Source organism: Macaca mulatta, chromosome 17 (assembly GCF_049350105.2).
Source record: "Macaca mulatta isolate MMU2019108-1 chromosome 17, T2T-MMU8v2.0, whole genome shotgun sequence".
Classification (NCBI taxonomy): Eukaryota; Metazoa; Chordata; class Mammalia; order Primates; family Cercopithecidae; genus Macaca; species Macaca mulatta.
Window position 1 is genome coordinate 14,725,247 of NC_133422.1, and position 15,805 is coordinate 14,741,051.

A 15,805-nucleotide genomic window follows, 5' to 3' on the forward strand; every position below is an offset into this window, starting at 1 on the left:
AGTGGCTAACGTGGTATATTAAGTATTGTTGTTAAATTTGTACAATGACATTTATTTCTTTTATTGTTTCCCCAGCCAAGACATGCAGTAAAATTATTATCAGTTCTTAATCAGATGCCACAGAGACATGGTCCTGATACTTTTTTCAATTTCCCTGGTTGTAGTGCTGCGGTAAGTTTTAAATACATGTGCTGATTTTTATTTATTTATTTTTAGGTCAACTTTAGTAAGGTTTAATTTACATATAATAAAATTTACCAGTTTAGAAAGTACAATTTGATGAGTTTGGAAGTCATACAACCACTACTATATAATGATTTCAACAATTCCATCACTTCCCCAAATTCCCTTGTGCCTGTTGGAAGACATTCCCCCCTACCCATCCTCACTTCTTACTACTTCTGATTTACTTTGCTTTGTGTTCCTGTAGTTTAGCCTTTTCTAGATTGTCATATAAATAAAATCATACAGTATAGTCTTTTTTTTTTTTTTTTGACGGAGTCTTGCTGTCACCCAGGCTGGAGTTCAGTGGTGTGATCGCAGCTCACTGCAACCTCTGCCTCCCCCGTTCAAGCAATTCTCCTGCCTTAGCCTCCTGAGTAGATGGTATTACACACACCCGCCACTGTGCCCAGCTAATTTTTGTATTTTTAGTAGAGACGGGGTTTTACCATGTTGGCCAGGCTGCTGTCAAACTCCTGACCTGCTGTTTGCCCGCCTAGGCCCACGAAAGTGCTGGGATCACAGGTGTGAGCCCCTGCACCTGGCCTGGTATATTGTCTTTTGTATCAGGCTTCTTTCACTTACCATGATGCTTTTGAAATTTTCTATGTTGTAGTTTTAATTACTGTTTTATTCTCTTGTCTTTTTTTTTTTTTTTTTTTTTGAGTAGTATTGTATTTTATGGATATACCACAGTTTATCCATCCTATCCATTCACTAGTTGATGGACTTTTGAGTTTCTAGTTTTTGGCTGTTATAAATAAAACTGCTGTGAACATTTGAGCACAGGTCTTTCTATGGACATATGTTTTCTTATATTTCGATTAAATACCTGAGTGAGATTGATGGGTTTTATGGTAACTGCCTGTTTACTTTCATGAGAAACTGTCTACTTGTTTTCTGTATTAGAACATTGTACATTTTCATAAGCTGTGTATGAGAGTCCCACTTGATCTGCCTCCTGGACATTTTCAGTCTTTTAAATTTGAGGGATTTAAATGGTTGTGTACAGTAGTCCCGCCTTATCCATGGGGAATATATGTTCTAAGACTGGCTCAGTAGATACCTGAAACCGTGGATGGTACTGAACCATGTATATAATATATACTATGTTTTTTTCCTCTACATACATACCTGTGATAAAGTTTAATTCGCAAACTGGGTACAGAAAGAGATTAACAACAATAACTAATAATAAAACATAACAATTATAGCAATATATTATTGTAAAACTTTTGTGAGTGTTGTCTCTCCCTCCTTCTCCTCCCTCATTGTCTCTCTTTCAAAATATCTTACTGTACTGTACTCACCTGTTTTTGGACTGTGGTTGACCATGGGTAACTGAAACCATGAAACCACAGATAAGAGGGGAATCTACTGTAATGGTACCTCATCATAGTTTTAATTTTGCATTTCATTCATGACTGATCATGATGAGCATTTTTCATGTGTTTATTGGCCATTCTTATATCTTCATTTGTGATGTTCTGTTCAAATCTTCTGTTCATTTAAAAATTTTGGTTGTTTATCTTATTATCCTAAGAGTTCATTATATATTTGGAATGTAAGTTCATCTATTAGATCAAGGTAAAATATTCCCTGTTTTAAAGAGTCAAGAAAAGTTACATATTGTTTGACAATAAAATGTTATTTATATTGTATGATAATAAAACTGCCTGAACTAGTGGCTTAAATACTAAAATCTGAAAGGTTACTATAGGGTTTAACTCTTCATTTGAAATTGTGTGTGTGTGTGTGTGTGTGTATGTGTGTGTGTGTTTGTGCGCATGCGTATGTGTGTATGTGTATTTTTTTTTTTTAACAACAAGTACTTAGAAATCTTTGACTATTTTGAGATTATTTATTGGCCACCTACAGAGTATTTTCTATATCTTCAGTCATTATGCTTGGAGTATACTACATTCCTTACTCTTGAAGAACTCTGATGGCTAGACATGCAGATACAGCTTGTTACAATAAGAGTTATAAATGACACTGTAGATTTAGGTACTCATAACTATGGGAACACAGTTGAAAAGAGAAATCACGCTAGGTTGAAGTCCAGGAAAGCTTCACAGATGAGGAACATATTAGTCTGCCATTAAAGAATAATTGAGATTTTGTTGAAAGGAAGAATGATTTGGATAGAAGCAACATGATGTATAGAAAGAGGAACTGTAAAAGAAGTGGAATAGCTGGTATATTTAGATGTACTTTGGAATGTGGGTTTGGGTAGTAGAGGAGGATAAAATCACAAGGGTTTGTTGGAGCCATAGCATGTGGGAAGTCTTGTATAACCTGAAGAAATTTAAATTTTATTCTGAATGCAGAAGATTTTTGACATAGAAGGGCTGTATTTTATTTGAGAAAGGCCATTATCAGCAATATGAGGATCTGTTTGGGGAACAGGTTAATTTTAAGATCATAATGGGTAATTATCTTTTATGTAGAATTTGGATAAAGCCTAGGAAAATAAATAAATCCATTCAGATGTTTCTTGAAGTCAGGTGAAATAATCAGCTACTTTCTCATTTATTCCTTAGAATGGCTACATTTTATTTGAGTGCTATTTTCAAGGGATAGCTATTTTATTTGATTGCTATTTTTCCTTGTCTGCTTTTGAATGGATCTGAATCCTTTTTGTTTATAAATATCAGTGGTTAAGTTTCTGAGTAATAAATGTCATGCTTTGCCTTTCTTGGTTTCAATGTTGTTAGCATTATAAACATTCTCTCTTAATGCTTGCATGTCTTCAATATTGATTCCGTTAACATTTTCTAGCTCAGTCATTTTTGGCTTTAAATATTCAATCTCCTTTAACCAAATGGATTACTACTGAAAACCTAGCATAAACCATAGAAAACTGAAATTGGGAGGCTTATATGTAAGAGACTGTATGTATACTGATGAAACTAGATGGGGACTTCTTGGAGTATATAGTCTGAAACCTGCTATGTAACCTAGAGAGAAAATCTAATTCACTGAGTATTTGAAAATTGAATGCTTCTATAATCAACAAATACTATTTAGGTTTAGTTAGATTGTTTTAATAAAATACTAGCTTTTATTTTATGGATTTGTTTGTGATTTTCTGATATTTATACTTTGATTGTTATTTAATCTGCAAAAGCCATATTTGACATTAGCTACTATCACATTTCTTTAAATGATACTTTTGTACCTTTTCTCATTGCCTTGTAGGCAATTGCCTTGCCTCCTATTGCAAAGTGGCCTTATCAGAATGGCTTCACCTTAAACACTTGGTTTCGTATGGATCCATTAAATAACATTAATGTTGACAAGGATAAACCTTATCTTTATTGGTAAGTAAATGTTTAATTTTAGGACCTATTTCTTTAAGTACTTGAATTCTATAAATGTATAGTCTCAAGGCAACTTAGAATATATATATATATGTATATATGCTAAAACTGTGAAGACACTGTAAATCAGTTTTATTTATGTGTGTATATATGCATTTATTTTGCTATTGATTCTAGGTCATCTGCCTCACAATTATCATTCTTTTTCAATTACAATTTAAAAGTCAAAGGTACAGACTTTCTGTCCCAGTCTCCTTCAATGTATATCAGTTGTGGGAATTTTAGTGAGGATTGCTGGTCCCTGAAAAAAATTCCAAACTTTTACCAGATTTCATTCATTTTTGCCTTTTCACTTACTTTGTTCTATTAGCATAACTGACATATGCTTGAAAATTGTTAATAATAACTACGTAAGAAATTATAAGGTAAGATTATTTGGTGTGGACAACTAGAATGAGTTGATCAACCTAACAATGTGTTGATCTGTAAGGGTTGAAAGCTTGGTAATTTTAGTATGCCAGTAATGATGCACAGTCAGCATACTTATGAATAAGAACATCAAACATTCATTGATTGCCATATTATATGCTAGGCATTGTAAATGTTTATATATATGAACTCATTTAATACTTGCAATACTCTGAAATAAGACTGCCTGTGTTCAAGTTTTGGCTTCACCACCTACTATTCACCCTGTATTTTTGGTGTCTTCAACTATAAGATGAGGATAGTAATAGTGTCTATCCCATAGGATTTAATGAGAGAATCGTATTTAAAGCTCTTTGTTTAATGGCTGGGTCAGAAATGTGAGCAAAGAAATACGTGACCTATTACTATCTTCTGAAGTTCTATTATAAAATATTATATATGGATAAAATGAGAGCAAGTTTTAAATAAGCATCTGAACTTCCAAACATAAATGGGGTTGGACTTCAGAGTGGTCATTTTGGGAGGTCATACATTAATTTCAGTGGTACCTTCATTTTTCAATGATTAAACATTTTTCTACATTGTGATTAAATTTACAGCTAAGGGGAATGCTTCTGTAGAAGAAAACAACTATATTTCATAGTTACATCTTTTTATTTTTTTAAACTAAAAATGTACTGCTTTACTTGATCAGCTGCATTATTTATCAACCTTGACTCTGACCAAGTTTTTTTTTCTTTTTGTTTTTAATTTGTAAGCTCTTTTCAAAGGATTATAGAGCAGATTGTTATTTAAAATGTGAACTTTGTGTAAACGTGTTCTGTATTTGCTGATTGCAAATGGTCCTTAAAAGTAGATAAAGTCTACTTGGTGGTAGGTTTTTGTTGGCAATTAATTTGTTTTTAAGTATGTCTGAGATATTAGATTGAAATACTAAAAGCTTTCATAGTCTTTTGTTTCCCAGTTTAAATTTCTTATATTTACTTATAACTAAACCTTTTATATTTTTGTTTAGTTTTTATTTGACACATATTAAACTGCTTCTACTGTACAGGGAAATAAGTTTTATTTTCATAAGAATGTTTAATAGCCATTAGGTGTTTAGTTCTTTTTATCAGAGGATATTATACCATTGTCAGTTGTCTTTGCAGTTTTCGTACTAGCAAAGGAGTTGGTTACTCTGCTCATTTTGTTGGCAACTGTTTAATAGTCACATCATTGAAGTCCAAAGGGAAAGGTTTTCAGCATTGTGTGAAATACGATTTTCAGCCACGCAAGGTAGGTAAAAGTAAATATTTTTATAACTCACCTGTTATGACAGAATTCTTAACTCTTTTATAACCTCTGTAGTATTCTCTTTCACTGGTTTTCCTATGCTTTTAATGGTTTTCTCTTATCCTTGTCTGTGTTTCCTTTTTATTTTTATGTTTGATTTTTATCTTCTATAAAATAAGTGTTTTGATCTTCTGTGATGCATTTCTGTTACCGTCTCTCATTATCTCAGTGTGATCTGTTCTATGGCATTCTTTCGATAAATACTTATTATTTACTGAGTATTGGACACCATTGTAGGCACTAGGGATTTATAAATATTTGCCCTTTTTTAAAAAAGCTAAATGTTAAACCCTCAGATTAAGCAATGCACCATTACTTTTTTTGTGTGTGTGTGGGAGATTCACCTAATCCTAGTAGTTCTGAGTCTTGTTTCCTAAGATGGAAGGTTTTGTTAATTTCTGATGCTTTAATAATGCTGGCTTCAAGGAGAAGAATGTTGCTGTGCTATTAGTTTTGGCTCATGAAATGTGTCTTTACTTAATATCCTAAATAATAGCAGAGACAAGGCCAAAACACATTTTAAAAACTGCTCTAAAGAGAAAATGCAGAGAACTGTGCAACTGTATGATTAGAATTATAAGAGATAATTCATTCATAATTAGATGGCATTTTCTAGAGAGATTTTCCTGCCTGTCTACCAGACTCCGTCTTTGTGTCAGAGTAACAAACTATCTGAAAGTCCAGATGAAAGAAAACAAGGACAGAGTGCAAAGGAGTTCCTGTCACACATGTTTAAGGCTTTGTCCCCTTCCAGGTTCAGGGTTCTTTCTTGGGTATATGACAGTGAGATTGTCAACATTTTTTAGGGCACACTGACTTCTCCTGACAGAAATATCACCTTACCCTTTGTGATTAATGGTACAATCATAACAGATATGATGAACCCAGATGCGGTGAGGGGGAGGTCTTTATTTCTTTTTCATATCTTTTTTGTTTGTTTTCTTGTTACTTACGATCTGATGTGTGTCTTGCTATATACAGAGAAATTATTTTGGGTGGTATTTTCAAAAATTTGTTTAAATTTTACATGATTCTAACGAAAAATATTTGCTTTATATTTAATGTCAGTTACTGTCATTTCTATTAAAGAATATCAATTTAACAATAATTCATTAATATATACTTAGAAAATAGTTTAAAAAGCAATGATTCTGAATACATATATTTGTTCATTATAATGTTGTATTCTTTCTTTTTTAATACAAATAGATTATTTTAATACCAGTCACTTTGCTCTGGAAATTCTGTTTTATTAGAATTAAGGTGAGACCAAGATAGTTTGCTAAAAGTGCCAAATTATTTTGAATTTCAGTGGAATTGATTAGAAGTACAGTTGTTGGTATAATAATTTTTCATGTTAGGATTGTGTGTTTTTAACAAATATTCTAGGTAACTTTTCTCATCAGACAATTTTAGGAAACAGTGGTTTAAAGAATACACATGCAGACAATTAGAGTGAAGTTATAACCAAATGAAATTGTCATTAACCAATAAAAAGCACTTTAACCCATTTGTTCTCACTTTTTCTATTTTGTGTCTTCTTCACTGTTTACTTGTGGAAAACACATTCTCCTTTGTAAAGCTCTCAATATGCAGTGATTCTAAGGGGTCTAGTTAGGAGCAGGTCCAGAGAATGATGTGGATTTTAAAAAGTCTTCTGTGAAGATTCTCACAAACCTTGAAACATCACAAATATTTGCTTTTACTGTGTTTCATTATAATAAGTTCATTCTCTTATTTATTCCTTTCTTTAGTTTTCCACAGATGCCCTAGCTAAGTTGTTGTTATCCTTCCTAATAAGAAATTTACTGGCCTTTCAAAAAGAAATCTTTACATTAAAACTTTTGCTTTCCGAGCTGCACTACTTAACCAGCTGTTAGAACTTGTGAAAATGGATATAAACCATTAGCATGTTACCTAATGTTGATATGTGCTCTAGACATATTAGCTACTGTTGATATCATGCTGTACTTTTTAATCTTCAATTTATTTTCATATCTTTATATATATATATATCTTGTGGATTCTTAATATAGATCTTTTTTTTCCTTATTACTGGTTGTGTCCTTTTATAAATTTCTTTTTGAGTCTCAGACTAAATGCAGACTTCACTGTATATACATAATATCACTATGCACACATAGTTTCCAAGTTTATTTTTATTTTCTTTAGTCAAGGTATATCAGATCAAAAGTTAGGCTTTTTTTTTTTTTAACCATTGAAAAACTCACTTGTGTCATCTGTAGAGTACAGTTTGATGTACCAAGGAAAGAGAAAAGTTACTTTTCTTGTGAATAAGTACTATGGTCTTTACTGGGATCAGCTCATTAATCAGTGCATTTGTTTATTCATTCATTTAATTTTATCATATATTATTGTTATAACCAAAAGCAAACCTTGATAAACTCCAAATCTGAATAATTTTTCTGTATTAATTATCTTAAGTTAATGGTACCCTTACCCATCTAAGTGAAAATTGGAAGCCATTTTAGACTCCCCTTTTGTATGTTAACACTTCCTATCAGTTCTGTTAGTTAACTCCCATCCTCACTTTAAAATTATTAATGCCTTTGGCTGGGCGCGGTGGCTCAAGCCTGTAATCCCAGCACTTTGGGAGGCCGAGGCGGGCGGATCACGAGGTCAGGAGATCGAGACCATCCTGGCTAACCCGATGAAACCCTGTCTCTACTAAAAAATACAAAAAAAAAAAAAAAAAAAAAAAAAAAAAAAACTAGCCGGGGCCGGGCGCGTTGGCTCAAGCCTGTAATCCCAGCACTTTGGATCACGGATCACGAGGTCAGGAGATGGAGACCATCCTGGCTAACACGGTGAAACCCCGTCTCTACTAAAAAAAAATACAAAATAGCCAGGCGAGGTGGCGGGCGCCTGTAGTCCCAGCTACTCGGGAGGCTGAGGCAGGAGAATGGCGGGAACCCGGGAGGCGGAGCTTGCAGTGAGCTGAGATCCGGCCACTGCACTCCAGCCTGGGCGACAGAGCGAGACTCCATCCCCCCCAAAAAAAAAAAAAAATTATTGATGCCTTTGTCTTAGTTCAGCGGCTTATGGTATCTTACCTAAACCTTTGCAGTGTTTCTTCAGTTTTTGTCTTTATCCACACTTGCCTACCTATCTCACCTCCACATTGCTGCAGTTATTTTCTTTAACTATGGAGCTGATCGTTTTAACTTTCCTCCTCAGAATTATTTGGTTATACCACATTATGCAAAAAACAAAGGCCAGGTTCCTAAAGGTCTGTTTACAATCTGGTCTTTGCCTGTTTTTGTTTTTGTTTTTGTTTTTTTTCCTGCTAAACCTACACACTGAGGAAAATTTTGTCAAGCATTTGTGCTGTATCATATTAAGATTCTGCCTGGAATTTTTTTTAACCCCTGTCTACTGAACAATTCCTTTTCATCCTTAAAGCTTAGTCTTACGGTTCATTTATCTTTCAGTGAATACTTCTATGATAGTCTTTCTTCTCTATTTGTCTTTCCTTCCCAGTTACTTATAGTAATTACTTGTATTACTCCCACATCTGTATTTTAGATACTCCCTATTGTTCTCATAACTGTTTCTCTAGTGAAACTTCCTTCAGTGTGTATATGTTGTCTGTCTTTATATACCCATGATCCAAGGTTGGGACAAGATACTTGGCATAAAGTAGGCTGTCAGTACATTTTTTGAATGAATGAATGATTCTGAAAGGTAAATAATAATCAATTTTAGCATAAATGAACCTCATCATGAGGACATAGTAGATAAAAACAAAATAGCAGTTTAGTTAATGGTATGTCATTTATGGGTGCCAAATACATTGGGAACTTTTCTTCATAGTTTTCATATATTATCTATTTATAATATTCACAAGGAATCCATAAAGTAGGCATTATTATTCCCCTTTTTCAGAGATGCTAAGTAATTTGCCAAAAGCCATAGAGCTAGTAACTTGGGAATCCAATTCATGTCTTTATGAAGTAAAATTCTTGCTGCCCAGTACATTGAGTTATCTGGAGTAGTAAGAACATTGAGTTATCTGGAGTAGTAAGAATTCAGTAAGTATTGTTTGAATGAGTACTTTGTTTTATAGCAAGTACACCAATAAGTATAATATTACATCTAGTATTTATCTTAAAACTGTCTTTGGGCAGGAAATCTTTGCCTATATGTAGGCATTTATTTGTGTCCCTTCTCTTTAAAAATGCAAAGATTTTACACATTTTACTCCACAATATCAAGTTTGTATCTTCTATGTTATTTAGGTAGCATTCTGGTTGAATATTTTCAAATTCAGTGAAGGTAATATATGCAAATTTTAATTCTTATACTTGTAAACTTCTGTAAGATTTTTCTTAAATTTATTTGACGCTCTTTTTTATGGTTTCTTCTTGATAATTTTGTATTATTTAGAAACAATTGTTAAATGACTACATTAAAGATTTTCTCTTCTGATTTTAATCAGGGCTAACATATATGTTGGTTTCGAATCAAGTGGAAGACTTAGTTTGCAATAAATTAATAATTACCTGGAATGAAAAAAAACTTAAAAAAAGGATGTGCATTTTAGACAGTTAAATGTCTTGACCTGACCTTGCTTTTATAGAAGGACACTGTTGTTTTGTATTACTGACTTTTTTGAGTTCTCTAACACACTATTTTTTTTCTTTTTCTTTTCTTTTTCTTTTTTTTTTGTTTTTTGTTTTTGAGACAACATCTTGTCCTGTCGCCCAGGCTGGAGTGCGGTGGTGCAATCTTGGCTCACTGCAATCTCTGCCTCCCAGGTTCAAGTAATTCTTGTGCTTCAACCTCCCGAGTAGCTGGGATTACAGGCACATGCCACCACGCCTGGCTAATTTTTGTATTTTTAGTAGAGACAGCGTTTCACCATGTTGGCCAGGCTGGTCTCGAACTTCTGACATCAACTGATCTGCCCACCTTGGCCTCCTAAAGTGCTGGGATTACAGGCATGAGCCACCGTGTCCAGTCTATTTTTATTTTCTAAATTGAAATGAACAAAATTGAATTTTGCTCAAAGTATTTTAGATACCTTGAAATAACTTATATTTTAGTGATTAAGGATTATTATAACTTTTTATTTCTCAAAATATATATGAAATAATTGAATAGTGCATTTAAATAATCTGTAGAAGAAAGTTTGTATTTTATATTTTGGAGGGAGGGAGAAACCGGTTAATTTTCCCCCGTTCAGAAAGCATACTTGTTCAAATGTTTACAAATCATTTGTATTTTTCTATACTTTAGAAAAAAATATTTCTATATGCTCAATTTTAGGCTATTAACTCTCAAGCGACTAAAGGTTGTTTCAGATATCAAACCATCCATATTAAAATAGGTACTTAAAATGCTTTTTGATACCAGTAACTGTAAAATGGGCACTTAATATGAACTCATTCATTTATTCTTAATAAATATTCCCACATTAAGTTATTAATTATATAATTATCACTGGATTTACTAAATCTAAATTGTGAAATTGAAGCTACCTAAATCTTATTATAGATGCTAATGTTGTTTCTTTGACAGATCTTTCCTGACCACGCAATCCAAAGTAGAATCCTAGTTTATTCTTTTTCAGTTTATACTGTTCTTTTTCTCCTCACTGTAATCACCATGATTTATAATTCTACATTTGTTTAATTGTGTCATATATATTTCTTATACTAGCTCATAAATTCTAGGAGAACTGGTCAGCCTTGGGTGTCTGCAGTGCCTGGCACAATGTAAATTTTAAATGAATGAACACAAATAAATTATATTTCCACAATTTCACATCTTGGTATAGTGGAAGGAATATCACTCTGGAGGTCAAGGGGTTGTAGTTCTTGTCTTCTCCAAGAATATTCTTTATGTGCTACTTCTACCATCTGTGAAATGAGAGATTGGAGGGGGAGCTTGAGGAAGTGGTATTAGATGATCATTAATAGTCCTGTCAGCATATTCTTGTAGGGTTTTATGAATGTTATAACTGCATTTTAGACCATAATAACCAAACATTACATATTGATATATTTGCTTTTTTTTTATTTAAGTGGTACATGATCAGCATTGTCCACATTTACAATCGATGGAGGAACAGTGAAATTCGGTGTTATGTTAATGGACAACTGGTATCTTATGGTGATATGGCTTGGCATGTTAACACAAATGATGTAAGTCTTTATTTTTCTGTCTGTGTTTTCATTTGAGAGAATGATCTATCATTACAATATGAATTGAATTATAAAATAGTTTGGTAGCAACTTAAAACTTAGAAAATTTATTCTTTTTATTAAAATGAATCTTTCATTGTTAAATTTAGTATAAGAAAATTGCTAAAAGACATGATTAATGATAAAAAACAAACATTTGGCCAAAGTTTTAAGTTTTTTAGATAAAAAACCTTGAATCTTATTTTCCAGCATCAAGCACTAAAAAATGTGGTTTACCCCTTATTTAGATATAAGAAGACCCTAAACAAAAGTATAACATATAGTCACTATTATTCATTACATAGTGATAAATGCTATGGGGAAAATAAATTGGGCATACAGAAAGTGTAGGTGTAGGGAAGGGAGAAGCCAGATATTGCAGAGATGATTTTAGCAGAAAGAGTTGAGCAAGCAAGGTGTGTGGGGAACTTGTTCTATTCAGTGGGAACAGTGAGTGCAAAGGCTTTGAGGCAGAATAGGAAAGTTCAAGGAAAAGGCAATTTGTCTGAAGCAGAGGGAGGAGGAGGCATGAGGTTAGGCAGAAATCATTTTGGCCTTCATAAGCAAACAAGGCCTGGGCTTTCGCATCTTACTCAGCTTAAAAATCCTTGGAAAGTTTTCAGCAGAGAAGTGATGTGTGCTTCTATTTTAGAACCATCAGTCTGCCTGCAGTATTGAGAATATTTTGAAGGGAAATTACTGAAGCAGGAAGATCACTTAAATCGCTTATTGCAATAAAACAAAGAGACTATATTAGTTTCTACCAGTATGTTAGCAATGGAAGAAGTGACACAGTAGGATTCTAGGTAGAGGGTAACTAGAATTAAAACCTCAAGGGTCCTTATGATTTCTCTACTTTGGACTTTCTGTTGTCTACATTCTGGCCTGTCAGAGCCAAAGTGAAAGGTTTGTTTTAATGCTGAAAGTACCTCCAAGCTCAGTAATATACAACCCTTCAAGCATACCTGGTTTTATAAGAACTTACCTCTTAAACACAATTCATTTCTCAGTTTTGTTTGCATCTCTCTAGGCTTTCATCTCCCAAAGGGCAGGGATTTGCTTATCCTGTTTTGTATTCTTTTAGCTAGCATGTGCATATGGTCCATAGTTTGTCCTGTAGATAGGGACTTGGCAGACTACACCCTATGAGCCAAATCAGACCTTCCCCCTGTTTCTGGTTTTGTATAAGCTGGGGGCTAAGAATCTTGGCTTTTAATTTTTTAAGTTTTTTTTTTTTTTTTTTTTTTTTTTTTTAAGAGACACAAACCAAATCAAAGCAGAATGGGACAGAAACCAGGTGTGGCAGGCAAGGTTTAAAATATTTTCTGTTTGTCCCTTTATAGAAAAAGTTGCTTTTCTCTGCCATAGAAACTCATGGTTGAGCCACAACCAATAAATATTTAATAGAATGTTGTTTTCAGAATTAGAATACACAGATGAAATTCTCCTTTTTATCTTCTCTGCAGAGGAGATCTTCTCTCCAGAGTCATTTTATTATAGAGTGGAAGAAACCCCAGTGGTCTTCTTGACTCGTTAAATGATAAGACAGTATCTTGGAAAGAAAAGGCTTACTTTATTGGTTATTTGTAATAGTGCCCTAAGAAGTGGAGAATTCTAGATAATATCACATATATACATACTTTAGGCAGTTAAAATTCCTATACTTCTAATTAAAGATTGGGTATTTAATGATAACAATTTTTTTTGCCTTTGTCCCCCATTCACAATTTTTTTACTTTATTGAAGTACCAAAAGTACTTCTTACATATATAATTCTTGCTTATTCGTACTAAGGTGTGAAATAGCCTGTGGGGATAGGGGAAGGGAACTGAGCCATGACTGCTTTCCCTGGTTTCGGTGGGTGGGGTGTAAGAAGTAGAGGCTGGAAGGATCTTGTTAAGCTTTTGGCTTCTTCAGTGCTGAATTCCTCATGTGGAGAGCACTGTATCATTGGCTTTAAGAAGCAGATCTTAGTCTTATTGTTTATTTGATTCTGTGTAATTCCTACTCATATATGGGAATGGCTTTGTGTCTTTTACTTAATATGGAGGAATAGAGGAATAGATTCGTAATTTCAAAAATAAGGTAGAATAAAAAATTATACCCTATGTGTTCATGATTAAATGTTGGAATAGTCGTTCCCTTGATTCAGATCAATGTCTCTATATATGGATCATTATACATCATTACAGTTGTATATTAGTTTAACTTTTTAAAATAAATAATTATCTCTTTTGCCTTTAACTGTAGTATTTGAAAAGTGGTAAGTCTGAAGATTGAGTAGGTGGCTACTGTTTGTTTGCTTAAACATAAGTGTGCATGTAACTGATCATTTTTCCCAAAAAACTTGACTGGCATTTATTATTTAAATAATAAAGTCTTAATTGATGCTTTCTGCTATTATTTTTGTTATATTTTAAAATATTCTTGATAATGGAGGCCAATTTAAGGATTGAAACCTTTTTGTCATTAAAAATAATGCATTTGATTTTTTTTATGACTTTTAAAAATAGAGCTATGACAAGTGCTTTCTTGGATCATCAGAAACTGCTGATGCAAATAGGGTATTCTGTGGTCAACTTGGAGCCGTGTATGTGTTCAGTGAAGCACTCAACCCAGCACAGATATTTGCAATTCATCAGTTAGGACCTGGATATAAGGTAGTAATAACTGTAATTTTATAAATTCTATGGAGAGTTTTAGATGTAAAATGTGGTGTAATATAATTTTTAGTGAAAATCTTTCTCTAATATGGTTTAAGAGTCATTTCTATTTTTTTTAGGATGTAGTCAGTTTTTATTATATGTTTCTTTTTGGTTCAAAGATGCTTTTTTTCTCACCTGTTTTCTCTTTATAAACTTTTTTATTCTTCAGAATATTTTCTAATACTGGTGGCATGCCTTTTGTTAACAATTCTGAAATAATCTTATAAAACTATTTTGCTTAATGTAGTATTTAAAATACAAAAATTTGAAATATACATATTACAGAGTGAACATAATAAAGAACTTGTTAATATTACTGGTAACTTGGAAACAAGAGTTAAAGATTTAGAAGGAAAGTAAGATAATATACTTCATGGACCTGAAATTATTCAATTTTAGCTTATATTTTTGCTTTAATTGCACTAAGTGAGGAAGTAGGTACAGTAGTGAATATACTAATTTAGCAAAACTAATGTAATTTATCATATTTTTTTGTTTTTTAAACGTTCAAAACAAAGACTCTCGGTAAGATAGAGCATGCACATATATGAGTTAGTTTTAAATGTGAAGTATACCTGGCTAGGGGAGTGTATAGGGGTTCTATTTAAATCACATTAGGAATTGTGAAGTCTCAAACTACTTGGAGCTGAAAGAGAATTACACATTATCGTCAAAGTGTTTATAATTCTGAAGGAGTACTTGTCTTGTATGGAAGTGTGGTTTTTTATTGAACTCAATTTAAATAATTAATGTGAACATTGTGTTATGGAAAGGAGTAGTAAATATTAAAAATATTCCTTCTTTGGCCTTTGTATTTTTGCATTGGTATTTCTCTTTTTATGTCATTTATATATAGATAGAGAGAGCGTGAGACACAGCGAGAGAGGAAAGTTTGAATTAATCATATTAAAATACCTTTTGTTCTCAATGACTTTAATAACCATAATAATATTGAAGAATAATAATGCTATTATTTTTATGTCAAGGTAACAATACTTGCTATCATATATTCTCCATATCATTTTTGTTTTTGTCTTACTAGCTCTTGAAATGCATTTGTGCTTGTACAGCTGCTTTTTCTTTCATGGGTCGTTTTGTTGGGTTTGCATCCTGGTTCTGCCATTGTTGATCTTGCATAGGAATATTTTTGTAATTCACATTTTTTATTAATATGCGGCCTGCTTTTCTTTCCTACTTATTTGAGTTGTTTCATAAAATACTTGCAGTGTCTTTTTAAGCTCTAATAGAATGATATTGAATAGAGTGACAAGCAAACAAATGAAATATAAAAAGGTAGAATATCAAGAAAATACAAATCCAATACGATTGCTAATGCAAAATTTCAGAATTGATGGGAGCTTCCTTGCAACATCAAGGAAAAGGGCTGAATATAAGCAATTTTGTAATTCTTCTATTCACAAAGAAGCAAATTTTGTCCTAAACAGCTTTGCAAATTTTGTAATTTGTAGTATTCTTTTCACAAGTCTTTCTTGTTGTTCTTTTTAACAACAGTGATAATGAGCAGTAACCCTGTCATCATGTGTGCACAGCTCACGTGACATAGTGTATCCTTGTTTTCCTAACA

General features: G+C 32.8%; 1 protein-coding gene across 7 annotated transcripts in view; it reads left to right on the top strand.

Annotated features, from left to right (window-relative positions):
• NBEA (neurobeachin) overlaps positions 1 to 15,805 on the top strand; it is a 742,365-nt gene that overhangs the window by 103,396 nt on the left and 623,164 nt on the right. For all 7 annotated transcript variants that reach the window (XM_028837519.2, XM_028837523.2, XM_028837524.2 and 4 more), the window contains exons 4-8: positions 76 to 171; positions 3,424 to 3,545; positions 5,126 to 5,252; positions 11,357 to 11,476; positions 14,029 to 14,175. In XM_028837519.2, coding sequence (XP_028693352.1) covers positions 76 to 171; positions 3,424 to 3,545; positions 5,126 to 5,252; positions 11,357 to 11,476; positions 14,029 to 14,175 — 612 coding nt within the window. The remainder of the gene's footprint in view (positions 1 to 75; positions 172 to 3,423; positions 3,546 to 5,125; positions 5,253 to 11,356; positions 11,477 to 14,028; positions 14,176 to 15,805) is intronic.